The sequence below is a fragment of the Ostrinia nubilalis genome, chromosome 13 (assembly GCF_963855985.1).
Source record: "Ostrinia nubilalis chromosome 13, ilOstNubi1.1, whole genome shotgun sequence".
Taxonomy (NCBI): domain Eukaryota; kingdom Metazoa; phylum Arthropoda; class Insecta; order Lepidoptera; family Crambidae; genus Ostrinia; species Ostrinia nubilalis.
Window position 1 is genome coordinate 14,835,763 of NC_087100.1, and position 16,974 is coordinate 14,852,736.

The 16,974-nt window shown below is 35.7% G+C and overlaps 2 protein-coding genes across 2 annotated transcripts; one reads left to right on the plus strand and one right to left on the minus strand.

Annotated features, from left to right (window-relative positions):
* Positions 1-1,993: 1,993 nt before the first annotated feature.
* LOC135077707 (putative inositol monophosphatase 3) lies at positions 1,994-6,403 on the minus strand. Its single transcript, XM_063972275.1, has 3 exons — positions 5,777-6,403; positions 3,366-3,514; positions 1,994-3,249 (listed from the first exon to the last, which is right to left on the minus strand). The coding sequence occupies exons 1-3, from the start codon at positions 6,276-6,278 to the stop codon at positions 2,875-2,877; spliced, it is 1,026 nt and encodes a 341-aa protein (XP_063828345.1). The 5' UTR covers positions 6,279-6,403; the 3' UTR covers positions 1,994-2,874.
* A 1,610-nt stretch (positions 6,404-8,013) lies between these two features.
* On the plus strand, positions 8,014-14,061 carry LOC135077710 (serine palmitoyltransferase 1). The gene is made up of 6 exons (XM_063972279.1): positions 8,014-8,189; positions 8,267-8,724; positions 9,258-9,525; positions 10,089-10,248; positions 12,064-12,187; positions 13,687-14,061. The coding sequence occupies exons 1-6, from the start codon at positions 8,163-8,165 to the stop codon at positions 14,000-14,002; spliced, it is 1,353 nt and encodes a 450-aa protein (XP_063828349.1). The 5' UTR covers positions 8,014-8,162; the 3' UTR covers positions 14,003-14,061.
* Positions 14,062-16,974: the final 2,913 nt, after the last annotated feature.

The following is a 16,974-nucleotide window of genomic DNA, read 5'->3' on the forward strand; positions in this document are numbered from 1 at the left end:
TTGTCGCTTCAAAATACTTAATGGAATGGGATATAATAGAGTAAGTTTTTATCAATTTCGTTGCTTACTATAGTCTGGTATGTGAGCACGTAGAATTTTGTCCAATGACCCCAAGCTACCCATCCTTATCGCTCGCGCGTAATTATATTGCTGTCGCGACTGTGCGACGGGCGCCCGCAGTGAGTGTGCGAGCGCGACAGCAACATAAATACGCGCGAGCGATAAGGATGGGTAGCTTGGGGTCATTGGACAAAATTCTACGTGCTCACAGACCGGGCTTTACAAACGTTATATTTTAAATTTTAATGATAGGCCGACTGCGAGAGCCCAGGTGTTGATTCGCAGTCCAAATTGTCTTGCTGGAGTGACACATGGCTGTACTATAATAAATTGAAAGTGATTTAAGATGGCATGTGTATATTATTTTTAACGTTTCAAAATAATTTGGGCTTGAGTTATTAATTGCAAAACTGTGTAAATTCATTTTCAATGTTTTTCCAAACAACAGGAGCTTCGTGATATTCGCTATAAATTGTTTATTTAAATAGTACAAGCTATTAATGTTGTTGTGACATTTTCACTGGTGCATTATTTTCAGTACTTTACAAGATTTTAAATTCCTGTCCAGATTATTATGAATTATTAATAATATGCCTGATTAAATATCACAGCTTGTTAACTTAATAGATTATGACATAATAATGTTAAAAAATATTGATAAAAAAAACTTCTCAATGCAATATAAATGGAAACTGAACTGAGAATAGTATTGTATTTACTTGTTAAATGAAACAAACAAAATGAAAATAGATTTTTTGTGGAACCTATTTTTACCTAACAGCAATTTTGTTTTACATAATATTTACTTTGCAAAAGACTTAAGAAACTTATTGAGTAAGGTTTGTTATTGTGCTGGCATGCTTCAAGCTAAACACAAAATATGTACTGCTATATTATTTCATACAAATTAAATATCTTGTTACTATTCTTTGATGTTACACAATTCTGGAGTCTGCCCGGTAGATGGCTAGTCATAAATTGAAATTAATATAAAAAGACACTAGTAAAATGTGTGTTGTAAATATAAATACTGGTATTTTTATATTTATATAATTTTGTCTATAATTTTGAAATGACCTTAGTCACTTGTGTAATTCACCCGTTCATATTCTAATAGTTTAACTGTCTGTTTGTATTGTCTCCTGTAATATATTTTTGTTAATCTTTACTTTATTAATGAATCAAATATCCATTTTTTTTTTTTGCAAAGCAATGCTTATTTCATGCTATAGTGTCATGGAATGTGCCCTGAATTAAAAAGTTGGCATTTCTTGATTCTCTTTCAACCACTATTGAAAGACATTTTCAAATATGTATATCTACTTAAACAGAATTGTTATGTACTGATTACCATATGAAATATTACATAAGGTGAAATATATTTGTATACCGACGTTTTTAAACAACTGTAATATGAAATGTTTAACGAAACTAAAACTGGGATGGAAGGTCAATTACTCATTATGTACCAGACGAGTTTTGAAAACCTATACACAGTGCTTTAAATACATATATCGTGGTTATAATATTCTTTTATGTATGTTAATGGTTTATATGGTTCAATAAAATGTATACAATTGTTCATATCCTTGTTCCATCCCAGGTTAATATTTGTTCTTTTATTGTAAACATTTTGTACGGGTGCTATTCTTATATTGGAAAATTTACTCATTTTAAATATGATTTCATTTATTTCTATGCAATGTGGTATATTTTCAAACAAATTATAAAGATTAAAAACCATTAGACTAGCGAAACATTCCTGTATTATTAATAGAAAATTTGTTTGTGACACATTTCATTAAAGAATTAATTTACAGAAAGATTTGAAATGCATTGCAATTGTGTATTAAAAACGGAACCTGCTTAATTTATTGAAATAAAAATATAGTTAACAATACTTTTGTGGTTTCATTAATTAAAAAACGTGAAATCTATTTATAATTTTTTATTTATTTACTAAAATAGTTTTAATTATGCAATAACATAATTATTTACAATCTGGAAAATACTTATAATAGACAAAATGTTTTAATTAGAAACACCTCAATAAATGATATCTGTTAAATTGTACAAAACAATAATCTGTGTAGCTGAAAATCAGGAGTTTAACCAGTTGACCAGCTATAAAAACTTACAAAATATCATTTCAAAGTTATGGATCACTCATTGCAAAAGTCTGATAAATATATTAAATAAATTAAAAAATAAAAGCAATAAAAAAACAAAACAATATGCACAAACAACACTTCAATAACTTAATAATAATAATTGGAGATGATATTTACAATAGAACCGGTCAATACATTTATCAATATACTGAATCTAGATAGCAAAGGCATCTAACACTAATAAGTGTCATTTAGTGCCTAAAACAAGTTGTTCTATAGATTGCTGATTATGTTAATATTCACATAAATTTAAATCTATCACTAGGTGAGAAAATATTTCTGCTTTATACATAAACTCTATTTAAATACATACAAATTAGCTGATTTACATAATTTATTTTTACCTTCACATTCAATTCCTAACAAGCCAAAAACATCTCACAGCCGTGCCAACGTCTACTTGCTTAATTTTAAATTTTTAACACAACCAACAATACTGAACATTACCATTTAGGAATTTATTAAATGTAATTAAGTTTAATTAAGACATGGAAAGGTAAAGAACAGTCATTAGATAATTCACACCTAATCCTAAAATTGTACACGAGAGATACGCTCAACATATTCAACCCTCTCTTACGAACATTCAACAACATTTCGTTACAACAGGAGCAAGTCACAACACCCATTACCAAACTTGGCACTAAGGCAATGCTGACAAGATCTTTGGCATTTTTTGCAAATAAAAGTCATGATCGTACCTAGACACTAATATTCCATCAGTTACTTTAACATTTTTATCGGATGAGTAATCAATAAAATCGCCTTTAGCTGTTGTCATTTTACCATTCACAGTCTTTATTATAGCATCTCCAGCGCATAAATCCCATTTCTTGATGGCTGTAGCATGGAGGTAGACATCATAAGTACCGTTGACAACTCCCATGACCTTGAATCCTGCACCAGCAGCAGAGGTGACAGTTGTCTTGTCTCCAAATGCTTCTTTTGCTATCTCAGCTACTTTCCCAGGGTGTGAGCGGGACACAACTACTCTTGGATGGTCTTTATTCTCTTCTTGCTGAAATTAGTTATTAAAATGTTTAAGATTACAGCTAATAATAAGCTAAATTGACTTATGAATTAAAATCATGTTTTTAGTTATTAAATGATTAATGAAATAATTTTACAACTCACAGGGGGGACATTGGCTATGTTGCTCGAAGTTTTTTTTGTAAACCAGCCCCAATAAGTTTGTGGAGGGAACGGATAGTGGATCACGCCAATGATTGGGACACCTCGGATTGCCACACACACCATAGTAGTCACATATTGGTACAAGGACTCTGTAATAATAAATAAATTACATGTTATCAGCTAGATAAATCATCAGTACTAATCCTTGAATAATATTGATAGCTGGTAGTTCAGAATGCAATATTTGGGCAGGATGTATAAATGCCCCAACGGCGCCTACATAAATAGGGTTTCAATTTACATAAACCTGCTGTATACTGCTTATGAAGCAATAAATTATGGGGAATTATAAAACGAGCGACTAAAAAAAATCTTTGCGACTGATGATGGCATACTGTTTTAATACCTTGAGCGGTATGAATTTGAGTAAGCGAAAAATTTACCAAACTAACGACGAATATTGATCAATAATAAAATCCAGAACAAGCTTACAAAATGTGGGTTTTGATTATTACATTTCAGACATAAAAATACTATCGGGGCGACTAAATTACTAAGTGAGCGACTAGAAATACAGAGAGGGCAACTTTAATATGAAGATACATTAGATTTTTCTAATTGAGGTTTTACTGAACGAACTACAAAAAAGTTAATTCTAAGCAAAGTTTTGTGAGCTGCTTTATTAATGACTAGCGGCCGCCCGCGACTTCGTACGCGTGGAACCCGTTTTACCCCCTTCATCTATCTTACGCGGTTTAGATTTTTTCATACTAATGTTTTTTCCCGCTAACTCCCGTTCCCGTTGGAATTTCGCAATATCCTGTTGTAACTAAGCTTTAAGTTTACTAAGGTACCTGCATGCCAAATTTCAAGCGTCTATCTTAAGTGGCTTAGATTTTTTCATACAAATGTTTTTTCCCGCTAACTCCCGTTCCCGTAAGAATTTTGCAATATCCTGTTATAACTTAGCTTTAAGTTTACTAAGGTCCTGCTTGCTAAATTTCAAGCGTCTAACTTAAGCGGTTTAGATTTTTCATACAAAAGGATTTTCCCTCTTGTTCCCGTTTCCGTGAGAATTTCGGGAATTCCTTGTGTAACTAAGCTCTAAGTTTAATAAGGTACCTACATGCCAAATTTCAAGCGTCTAACTTAAGCGGTTTAGATTTTTCATACAAAAGGATTTTCCCGCTAATGCCCGTTCCCGTGGGAATTCCTAAGTATCCTATAACCTGCCCAGGAGTATAAAGAATAATTGTACCAAGTTTCGTTAAAATCCGTCAAGTAGTTTTTGTTTCTATAAGGAACATACAGACAGACAGACAGACAGACAGACAGACAGACAGACAAAAATTTTACTGATTGCATTTTTGGCATCAGTATCGATCACTAATCACCCCCTGATAGTTATTTTGAAAATATATTTCATGTACAGAATTGACCTCTCTACAGATTTATTATAAGTATAGATATTGGTTACTGATATTATATTTGAGGTCTCATGTTTTTTATTTTGATACGCTTTATTAATGAAAACTACAGATTGTTACAGCGCGCGAATTCGAATGGGGGCGGGGCAACTGTCCCAAATTTTTAACAAAATATGTATGCAAACACGTTTTGGGTCTAGCAATTCGGCTCAAACTAACAACACCGCCACTGGAAGCAAAACTGATACCTATTGGACAAAAAAGAAAACGAGGCCGGCCCGCTAAGTCCAAGCCAGCACTTATCATACAGTGACGATGAGTAGGTAGAGCTCCTCAATCCTCATAGGTACCAATCAATGAACCTTATTAATAAGATTACTTTTTTTTTGGGTTGACAGAAGCGACTTATTTTATTTTGTTTTTTTTTTGTTGATTCGATTTAAGAAAATACAAATTTATTTCATTTTTCGTAATACATTGTTTCATTTGATTACCTACCCTTAAATTTTAATGATTTATTTTTTTCGCTACTAGAATAGTGTTCCGTCAAATATTTATTTCATAAGATCATTTTTTATTTAAATGTGGGCTCATAATACGCTGCTCATAATAGTATTTTTCAAAGTAGTTTTTGCATTCGAAACACTTCATTAAAGTTAAAAATACCGCTCAGTATAAAAAAAGCATTTGCCAAATATTGAAAAAAATGCAGGACCTAACGTTGACACTCAATCAAATATTAGGTCGCTCAAATATTATGAAGCTTCTCATTTTGTAATTTAGGGAACTCAATTTTTTTTGTAAGTTGCTATTCTTTTGATTTTTCGTCACTCGCACTCAGTCGCTCACTTAGTAATTCTTTAGCCCACATTAATTATTTTTGACACTTACAACATAAATTTACAGTCACTCGTTTAAATACTACCCATAAATTATTATGCATAAGATCATTTTATAATAGAATTGACTTTTGACTGGTCGTACCTGTGTATTCTTGTGTCGCGTCGAGTGGGTCGATCCAGATAGTCACATCCTTAGCAAATACGTGCTCATCATTCAAGATATCAATCACTTTATGTCCTGGAAGCAAGGCTTCAGTATCCAGCAGCTCTTGGTGCTCACAATCTGAGTCAGCTTTAGAATGCTCTTCAGACACAATAGACAACTTAGGAAACGTATTCTTCAAACTAAAATACATAGCACAATGTGAAGCGTAGTCAGCATCAGTAACCGGATCGTTTGCGCCTTCCTGCGTCTTCCCTTTACTTTTCACGTTCAGCTCGTGGTTCTTCCCTTCTATTACTTTCTTACCACCACGTTCGGCTGCGTGGATTGATGCTTTTAATAAGCTTTTTAGATTTACGAGATCACTTTTATCGGTAGGAAAATTCGAGCCCCCCGATCGCCAATAAATTATCAAAAATAATATGAATGCCAACGTAAAACATGCGAATTTATTTACTCTTAAAGTTCCTCCGAAATTCATTGTGGATTATTAAAATTTGTTGTTTTCTTGTTTTTAATTGATAAAACGAAAACACAAAAATAAATTGTGATTATTTTCGTTCGGTTTTCAGGTGGAAAATTGACAAGTAATCTGTCAAATTTCTTTTTTATAACCCTACAATACCACCACTTCTAATGAGCGGAATGAGCTCATGTTTGAGCTAACTAGGCGAATCCGATACGATTATTCCGAACGCAAATATTTACATCTTCTTCTTCTTCTTCTTATTAATGGCGATGAACTTGTGTTTTTCGCCACAGGGCACACTGTTCCGCCAATATCACGTGCGCAGCTTTTACACGGTATAGGTATTTTGATAAATTTAAATTTTCAAAGGTATGCTAAGCAAAATACCTAAAACAAAGAGACATCACAAATAAGACAACACAATACATAAACATAACACATGAAAATAAACACAAATGTGGAGGTTTAGTTTTCTGCTAGCTCTTGCCTGTTACAAATTAATTGTGTTAATGTTAATAAATTTAACTAGAGATTTCAAAGTATGGGGATTAGTAAAGTTAAGGACACATTTAAGGTTAGTCGGAAAAGGGAATTTTTTAGGAAGGAAGTCGTATAATGAATGGTCAATTTTGGGGCAGTTGAAAAATATGTGGTTAGCTGTTCCTTCATCCAAGCCGCATTCGCATATGGAGCTATCCTTAATCCGCATTTTGGCAAGATGAACAGGGGTACATGCGTGACCTATACGCAGGCGAGAGATAATGGACACTGTCCTTTTTGGCAAGTGGGGGTGTTTGAAGAACCAAGGTCTAGAGGGAATATCCTGTTGGATATCAGCATAATATTTGCCTACGTATCTCTTGGAGTTAGCCCAGTGAGTATTCCATGACTTGAATAGGTGTTTACGTGGGAGCGAAGAGACATCATGTGCAAATAATTTATAATGATCAAGTGAACCTGTGGATATAGCATTTTTAGCACATGTGTCTACAGTTTCATTGCCAGGGATACCTCGGTGGCTTGGGATCCAGGCTAAAACGATATTTAAGCCACGCTGTTTACTCTCAAAAAGGGCTTCTCTAATTTTGAAGATGATAGGAAATTTGGATTTGGATTTAAATGGGTTAGCTACGATAGACTGGAGGCAGCTCAAAGAGTCGGTAAAGATTAAGGTGTTATTAAGGTGGTGAGAGATAGAATAACGAATAGCCTCTAATATAGCGACTGATTCTCCGGTGAAGACTGATGTAACTGGTGGACACTTAAAACTTAGTGCTATTCTGTATGAAGGTATCCAGACTGCAGCGCCAGTACATCCACCCTCATCTAGCTTGGAGGCATCAGTGTAAATTTTTAGCCAGCCTTGCCAGTGCTCAGAGACAATATTGATAAATTCCTGACCAGCTGAGCAGGAGTCCTTAGAAATGCCAAAGTTAAGGATTATTGAGGGATGGAAAAGAAGGGAATCATAGCTATTGCTGAAAAGAGGATTCAATGGAATTTTTTCAATTGGAGTAGGGAGGCGGTTAAATTTTTGGTAACTCAACAAAACACAAGGTGAACTCTGAGAGGAGTCAGCAGAGCTACTTAGTGAAGAGAGGAGAGCCAGTTTTTCATTCAAAGGGTGATTGGAATTTTGAGTGATTTTAACGTAAAACCGGTCACTTAGGTATTGTCTACGCAAATATTCTATTCCCGAAATTTTGTCTATGCCTTTCAGTTGTCACCTGTCTGTCTGGCTGGCTGTACGTCATTAGTGTCAGTGATAATAAAAGTGGTGTCGGTGGTGTGCGGTTCGCTTTTCCTTCCTTTTTTATTTCTTGTAATTCAGTGATAGTAACAATAAAATTTACATTGGTATTTTTAAAATTCCAATTAGTTCACAAAATACATAAAATGATTTTGTTGGACCTTTACGACACGGTGGGTAAAATCTTAAATACAAATCTCATGTATCGTGTGATTCATTGATTGATTTAACCCATAAAATTTTATTGCAGGCCAGTTGGTTTACCCTTGTAATAGCTTTACAAGTAGTTGTCATTTCCACTTATTTTCTGTGGTTGAAGAAGAAGGGTAATAAAAAGTATGACCCGCTTTGTAATGGTACACCGGTGGAGTGGTCGCCGCTGCCGTTGATTGAGCACGACGTGGCGGTAGAGGAGCCTCCACTGATGGGAAAAATCGACGAGGATGTGTTAAACGTTGGTGCTACTAGTTTCCTGTGCCTAGACAAGGACGAGGGTATTTTAGAGAATGCGTTGAAGACATTAGATAAGTATGGTGTTGGTTCCTGTGGGCCCAGAGGGTTCTATGGCACGATTGACGTGCACTTAGAGCTGGAAGAGCGCCTGGCCAAGTTCATGGAAGTAGAGGAGACGATACTGTACTCGTACGGATTTTCAACCATCGCTAGTGCTATTGGCGCCTATGCTAGACGAGGAGACATTATATTTGCGTAAGTTTATCATTTTGAATGTTTAAAGTTGCTAAAAATTTATAAAGAAATAATAAGTTTACACCTGTAAATTAGTAGGTAACTTTACGGGCCAGACAAACAGCTATGAATTATACTGGTTGCTTAGAAATTACATCGAAGTTATCATTTATGCTGGATTTCTATATTCAATCCTAATCCAAATTATACGGATTTGGATTGTCAACTGTCAAATTTTAATATGTTTTTGGCCAAAATAACTGCGGTTTTTGATGTTTTTACATTTTTATATTGTTTATAAGACTATTTAAACAATATTAAAGTGTAAATGCATGGAAAATTTTGGAAATATAATCTAAAACTGAATTCAATTTGACAGTTGTAATCCGGATTTGGACAAGGATTGAATATGGGAATCGGGTGTTAGCTTCCATTAAAAACAATATTGATTAAGTTCAATATTTTGCATTTAATTGAAATCAACAAAAAATATTAAGTATTTTTTATAATCCCTTCCTCTACATTATTGACGGTAAATATTCCTTATTTTTCAGTGACGAAAATGTCTGGTTTGCTATACAAAAAGGCATTGATGCATCTCGTAGCACTGTCCGTTACTTCAAACACAATGACATGGACCACCTCGAGGAACAATTATCAGCTGCCACCAAGCGCAAGGAACTAAATTCACGTCGACGAGCATTCCTCATCGCTGAGGCTATTTACTACAACACCGGAGAGATGTGCCCGTTGAAAAGGCTCGTAGAGTTAGCTAGGAAGTACAAGCTGAGAATTATTCTGGACGAGAGCTTGAGCATTGGGGTAAATATTGTTAATGTTTATATTTCATCATAAAAACAAACCAGTCCAAAAACTTGCTGTTATAAGGAAAAATAGGTATCAATTTTCCACATGCCTTTGAATATAAAGTAGGTATGTAGGTATGTCCTTCTTAACCACTTTTGTGAGGCTATTTTTTTAATACCTGCACTGTTTTCAATTGGATGGAACATGCATGTTTGTGGTTTTACATACAAACACAAACAATGATCCTAAATTAGCAGAATGATGCTGATTAAACTGTTCAACACACGAATCTTACATCAATGTTTGCTTACACAAATAATTGAAATAATATATGAGTAGGCCAAGCTTCATACTGCCTTTAAAAAATCTATTTTTTTTCACAAAATGTTCATCAATCAATCTTTTCATTTATAATAGCACCTATTCTATTACATAAAATATCTCAATGATTTGCTTGAAGTGCCTCTATAATATTTACTTTTGGTCAAGCATAGATGGGGCTCGAATCAAGATAGGACACTCTCATAAGATTCTACGATTCTACCTTAATCAGTGAGTAACCAACCATATCATTATAGGTACTCGGCAAGCACGGGCGCGGTCTAACAGAGCACTTCAACGTGCCTCGCGACGAGGTGGACCTGATTGTAGGCTCGTTGGAGCACTCTTTCGCGACCATCGGAGGCTTCTGTGCTGGCTCGCACTTCATTATAGAACACCAGCGACTTGGAGGACTCGGTGAGAAGATATACTTAGACATAAATAGAGAAACACGTGTCTAAACTTATTTAGACCTGTTCATTAACGTACCTAATTTATAGGACAGAAGGATTTTTGTAGTCCGCGATACATAAGGTATGTAGTAGAGATGAAACGGATATCCGGTAACTATCTGGTAGGCCGGATATCCGGCCTAAATTTACTATTCGGCCGGATACCGGATAGTAACTCACTATCCGGCCGGATACCGGATATTAAAAAACTACCACAATTTCCTATAATAAAATGAAATCATTAATCTTTGAGGTCAAAATATCAATAAAATGGCTTTTAATGGTGACGGGTTTTTTTTAAAGTCCAAAAAGTTAAAAAAAAAGCCATATTATCAAGCCTTTCAAAAAACTAATTTCTTTTTCTGGGCGCTTCACTAATGACGAATACTTACTTATTAGTAAATATCTGTTAATGTCGAAATATTGTCAAATAAAATAGGCGATCTTTTTTTCACTGATAGTCTGATGACATGATGCAGTTCAGTCAGATTATGTAGCAAGAAAACTAATTTAGTTTTCACTATTCAATGAGACACTCATCATGGCAATCGAAACCGCCCAAATTGATCTGCCCCCTAGACAAGAGGCAAAATTTTCGAAAGTGTGACTTATCTAGTCTACTAGACTCACTGATCGCGTTCGAAGCACCTGTGCGGTGCTAAACTCGTCACGACATGCAACGAGACAATGGGCTAACTATCCGGCCGCCGGATATCCGGCTATCCGGCCTGGCAGCACGCCGGATATCCGGTATCCGGCCAAACAACTATCCGTTTCATCTCTAGTATGTAGGGGCTACACAGTTTCCAAAAAACGCAGCAGACATATTTTAATTTTTTATGAAAAATGAAAGCTACTTTAACGCCGTAGAAGATTGTAAGTTAATGCCTTGAATGGCTCAAGGTTGCTAAGAAGTGCCTTCGTAATTTGCGTAACATTGCATCGCTCTTACAAGAGGCACAAAAAGTTTAGTGTCAATGATTAATAAAAGTCTATGGCACGGCCTACACCCAGGAAACTACATTATTCTAAAAGGATGTGGGTATTCACCATAGAGATATATGTAGAGAGATGCCAAATAATGCGCTGACTTCGAAACTCAGTGTCGCATTAGAAATCCACACACACAAAATAATCAAAATATGTGCTCATTATCCACTACAGTATTAGTACTCAACGTTCGAATAATCTTTAGTAATACGCAAGCAATGTAAACTGCACAGCGTGCAATGGAGAGGGCTATGCTTGGTGTTTCTTTGCGAGATCGAATCAGAAATGAGGAGATCCGTAAACGAACCAAAGTCGCTGACATAGCCCGACGGATTAGCAAACTGAAGTGGCAATGGGCAGGGCACATAGTACGCAGAACTGACGGCCGATGGGGCAGAAAGGTTCTGGAATGGAGGCTGCGTACCAGAAAACGCAGCGTGGGACGTCCACCTACAAGGTGGACCGACGACATCGTAAAGGTACCAGTTATCTGTGCACAGATAATATAATACGTACCAGGGAAGCGCTGGACGCAGGCCGCTACCAATCGATCAACGTGGAGAGCATTGGGGGAGGCCTATGTTCAGCAGTGGACGCCCTATGGCTGAAATGATGATGATGATGAATGTAAACTGACATTATGACGTCGCTGCTGTCATCATTGCTTTCACGAGCAATTTGTTCTGTTTTTGGGCATATTGCTGCGACACCGGCCCCGCCCCCTTGTCACATCTCGCTTTAGTTTCTGTGATCTGTATTCACCATCTTATAACCTTTTTTTTTATTCCAGGCTATTGCTTCAGTGCCTCCCTTCCTCCCATGCTGACGCAAGCCGCCATCGACGGATTGAACAGGATTGAGAACAATCCGTCTATCTTGACTGAATTGGAAGAAAACTCACGGAAACTTAACAAGTAAGATACCCTCTTTTTATAACAAACTAAAATAGACGTCGGGAGGGTAAATATTTTATTTACCGTTAAAATAGATATTGTTGCAATAAATCCCGTGAAGTGATAATTTTAAACTAAAGTAGCTGTGCTAAAGTGCTGTAACACCATTTTTACCTTTCTAAAGTGTAATAAAAATTGGTCAAAACTATAAGGGTTCCATAACGGAACCCTAAAAACGGTTAGGCCAAAGCGAAGCATAACAACTGATATTCCACTTCAATGGCTCAATATGCTCGTAATAGCACTGATAAAAGATTATGGCCACGTTATTTCAGTACTTGGGATTCTCGTGCAATCGCCTTTTATTACATTGTTAGCCGCACAGTGTAATTGTTTGTTTGTAAAAGAGAGAAATATTGAGAGCATATCAGATGTTTTGTGTTAGTCACCTCACAATTTAACATCTGATATACTTTCTACATGGACGCAGTGAATAAATTTATTTATTTATGAATAGAACTGTAGCACCAATTACAGTCCTATCAACTTAAGCTGAGAATTGCATTTGTGTGAGTGATCGCCAAAAGTACCGTTAGTAAAACACATACAAATAAAATTAATGTTTTATTAAAAGGAAGTCTATAAAACACTTGCTACCAATTGGGCCGATGTAACGACACTTGACACATCCTTTTAAATAAATAAACAAATAAAAACAGGTCCTCGCTCAGCATATGCCATGGCACGAAGTACCTCGACGCTGATATTCTGCGAGCACCGTTTATAGAGAGGGCGTCCAGCCAGCCTTACAAAATACAACAAAAAGACAAACTTTATAAAATTACAAAATAAAAACAGACTAAAAACTTTTCGTTCACACCTTTAAAATACGTATTCAATTTGCATAAAATTTCTTTCACTTGGCTGCTTAATGGATTTCGTACAGGAAATTCACTTACAGTAGGAGCCATTTCACTAATATTTGGAACACAATTACATAAAATTACACGTATCTGCTACCAGTACCGGGGGTGAAGTGAAGTATGTGAGCGACAAGGAAGCGGTGCGTGGCGGACGCGCCGCGCTTCAGGCCGCTTGCTATAATAAACCATGCGCGGGACGCGCCGCGCTTCAAGCCGATTGCCACTCTAAACTATCGGTGTGCACTCACACAAATGCAATTCTCAGCTTAAGTTGAGAGGACTGTACACTACTCAAATAAGACGTAACTAAGTTCAGAATAACATTTAAGAACTTATAAACAATTTAACTTAAAGTACGGCCAACTAGCAGTGATACAAAATGTCGATACGACTGTCGAGTTGACAATATATTCTGTCTCTTACCATCTTGTGTATTTCTCGTAATGTCTCGTTCTCCCGCCAAAATATGTCAAAGTCAGACAGGTTCACCCATGACATTGGGTGTTTACATTTGGTATCGCTTCTCGTTGGCCGTAGTTTAGGAAAACTACATGAATTTTAGTGGGCAGATCCTTAGACTTATTTCTCACTTTTCAGGGCCTTATCAACACTAAAGCACTTCACATTCCGAGGCGACGAAATCTCACCGATCAAGCACATCTACCTCAAAAAGGACCTCACGGATCGCTTGAAGCACTCTTATCTCCGGAACATTTCCAACTATTGCTTAGAAAGAGGTGTGGCCTTCGCAGTGGCTGCTTACTTGAGGGACGTAGAACATAACTGCCCGGAGCCATCCATCAGGATAGCATCCAGTAGGAAACTCAACGATGTGAACATATCACTGCTCTGTAAGTTACTGGATGAAGCGTATGAAAAAGTCGGCCCGAGACCTGATCTGCAACCGGTGTAAGTAAAGTTCGTTATTTTTGGTTGTAAACTTTGTATAGCAGTTTAATATTACTGTTGGTATAGCCTGACCAGGAACATAAAAACCCTGGCATAGAGGCGCGTCAATTGTATTTGATAGTGCAACACTGAGTACAGTCGTACCTGTGTTAAATTAATAGGCTAACTTTATGTATCAGGATTCAGGATTACGGGCTAATTTGATATTTTCATAAATTAACGAAAAAATATTATTATAGGTAACCTAGTTTAAATAAATTAAATGAAACCATCAATCGAGCTAGTAGGATTTATTTTATTATTCATCAATAATCAAATGCAGAACTTGAATATTCAACTGCAATGTCTGCTCATGAACGCTTCAAACTCGGTACTTCTTTCCCAATTCCATAAAATTCAACACTTAGAAAGTGACAAAAAACTTTAAAATAGGTAGTTGAAACAAACCACAGCTAATTTTCATAGTGGACTGTACTATACGATAAACATGTCAGTCAATTTGACAACCTTTGTCGGAAACATTATTCAATGAAAATATTGTCCGAACCCTTAGTATTTCTCTTCGACAAATACTTTAACACATTGTGAACCACTTTTCTTTCACGACTATAAAAAGATTTTAGCAATTTAATTAACAAAATCAATTGCGCACATTTAAAATAAAGTTTGTTTACACTTTGACAGCAATAGACAGTTTCATTATTGACATTTCAATGAAGTTTTCGGTTACTGTTGCCATTAAAAGAAATTAGTACCATTAGTTTTCCGCAACATGGCGAGGGTTTTTATGTTCCTGGTCAGGCTATAATAAAATAACTTAATAACAAAGGATGTTATTGCTGTTTCTTTTTTTTTTTACTTTTCCGTCTCAAGCAGTGGAAAAAGGCAATAAATTGTGGAACTATCTAGCTCAGTTACACTGTGAAATACCTAAATACAATCATCAGAAAGCGTATTTTTGAACCAATTTTACCGACCATATTTGATTGGATACGATTTCTTTCTTGAAAGTTTCAAAAATATGTCTGATTATTTGACAAATATAATTAAGTTTGTGTTGTTAAACTACTAAATACAGCTGCTATACAAAGTTTATTATTATTAGAAAATATGTTTAAAAAAAAGTACATACCTTATTTTTGTTAATTATTAATTTCTTAGGCTTAAAAACTGAGTCGAATCATTGAAATTACTTTTTAATTTATATTTTCATGTCGCAAATGAGATTCTCTCAAAACTTATTTGATATGTTGACGAGACAATATTTTTTTTAATTTTTGTGTAGTTTGTAAGTTTTGTAACTGCCATTACGTCCAGCGGCCAAAATAAATAGTACAAGTTTTACAAAACAATAAAACTTGTATTATTGAGCAGAGACGATGCACAGCATCTGGTGAGAGAGATGCGTCTACTTCCGGTGTAGTTTTTTACCATTTTATACCTTAAATGACGTCATTTCCGCAATTATTTAATAGGAATTGATTTGACTTACTTCCGTTTGCCGCCATTTTAGTCACCTGGGGGCGAGCTTGCTCGGAGTTCTTCATAGAGAGCTCACCAGGAGGCCTTCTTGGGATGCTGTGCATCGTCTCTGCTCAATAATACAAGTTTTATTGTTTTGTAAAACTTGTACTATTATTCGGCATGTGACGATGCACAGCATCTGGTGAGAGACTTGTTTATTAGCTCCTGGTGACTACTTACCAATGGCGCTATGTGATGAAAGTTTTCGAGTTTCTGTAACAGAACTAGATTAGAACATGATTAATTTCAGGGTATTGACATGTTTTGTTCTAAATGCACAGTGAGAGCAGCACTAATATCACAAAGTAGGAGGGTTTGTACTTTTGTATGTTTGAAATGAATAAACTGGAAAGCTACTGAACTGAATTCAGAAATTCTTTCCTCATTAAAATGCAGATTGAGTGTGTATTGATATAATTTGCCCGTATGGCAGTAAGATTCATGCGAGTCATCAACATAAGTTTATAATACAGGCGTACGATGTGATTGAAGAGTATCCAACATGCATGCTTTAGATCTGTTGATTGAAAGTTATTAATTAAATAATATGTTATTTGGTGTATCGGTCGTAGATCAGTTAATAAAAGTGTCTGCCTTATAATATTGCTATTATTGTTCTGCCTACACCAATATCTCATCAAATAATTTAATCTATGGCTAAATATCAACCCAAATTAAAGATGCCACAACGAAGTCAACAATTCCAGGAGAGGTTTTAAATCCAACAACCTTTATACTGTTTTTATCCATGTAGATTCCTAGTATTACTTGGTGTTGAAAAATAAATAAATAATGTGTTATTATATTCCGCTGTTCGCCTCTGCTCGCCTGATTCCAGTAACTTACGCAACCGTAGCTAGGGCATACCTATGTTGTTTTTTGGGATTTGCTGTCATTTTTCCCAGTTGTTTGTATGATGCCGTAACGGTGCCGAACTTACTCGTAGGTCAAGGTTTATTAACTTAATCTTGAAATTATTCAGGTGAGACTATGTTTTGTCATGTCAGCAGCTGATGTAGATGGTAGGAGAAAAATATACATAAGCTAGTCTACGAGAAGCCTCGTAAAGGTCACATTTTAGATACCTACTGTTGGGTTTAAGGCCTTTATCGGGAAGTGAAATTGGTTAAGCTTTTATGCTTAGTAAGAAAATTAAAGTTATCTTTAATATAGTTTTAGATTAGTAATACCAGCCCCCCTAGACAAGTAGCACTTTTTGATCGAATCGAAAATTGGATACGTTATAACTTCATATAGAAAAAAGAAGGCTAATCGACCATCCTTCGACTGGTTTGCGATTTTAAAGTGAATTTTGTCTAGACCCACAGGGCATAAAGGTAGTAGAAGACTAGATAAACGATTTAGTCTAGCAAATAAATCTTGCTGTCGAGCTTCAAGAGGTAAGTATATAGCTACGACTGTTTTCCTTAGGCCATTAGTTTAACCACCAAG

Excerpts from the sequence above, each read along its gene's own strand:
- LOC135077710 (XM_063972279.1), top strand. The coding sequence starts at position 8,163 with ATGATTTTGTTGGACCTTTACGACACG. Across the intron at positions 8,190-8,266 it reads TGTTGGACCTTTACGACACG|GCCAGTTGGTTTACCCTTGT; the intron begins GTGGGTAAAATC and ends ATTTTATTGCAG. Across the intron at positions 8,725-9,257 it reads CGAGGAGACATTATATTTGC|TGACGAAAATGTCTGGTTTG; the intron begins GTAAGTTTATCA and ends CTTATTTTTCAG.
- LOC135077707 (XM_063972275.1), bottom strand. The coding sequence starts at position 6,278 with ATGAATTTCGGAGGAACTTTAAGAGTAAATAAATTCGCATGTTTTACG. Across the intron at positions 3,515-5,776 it reads CGCGACACAAGAATACACAG|AGTCCTTGTACCAATATGTG; the intron begins GTACGACCAGTC and ends TTATTATTACAG. Across the intron at positions 3,250-3,365 it reads ACATAGCCAATGTCCCCCCT|CAAGAAGAGAATAAAGACCA; the intron begins GTGAGTTGTAAA and ends AACTAATTTCAG.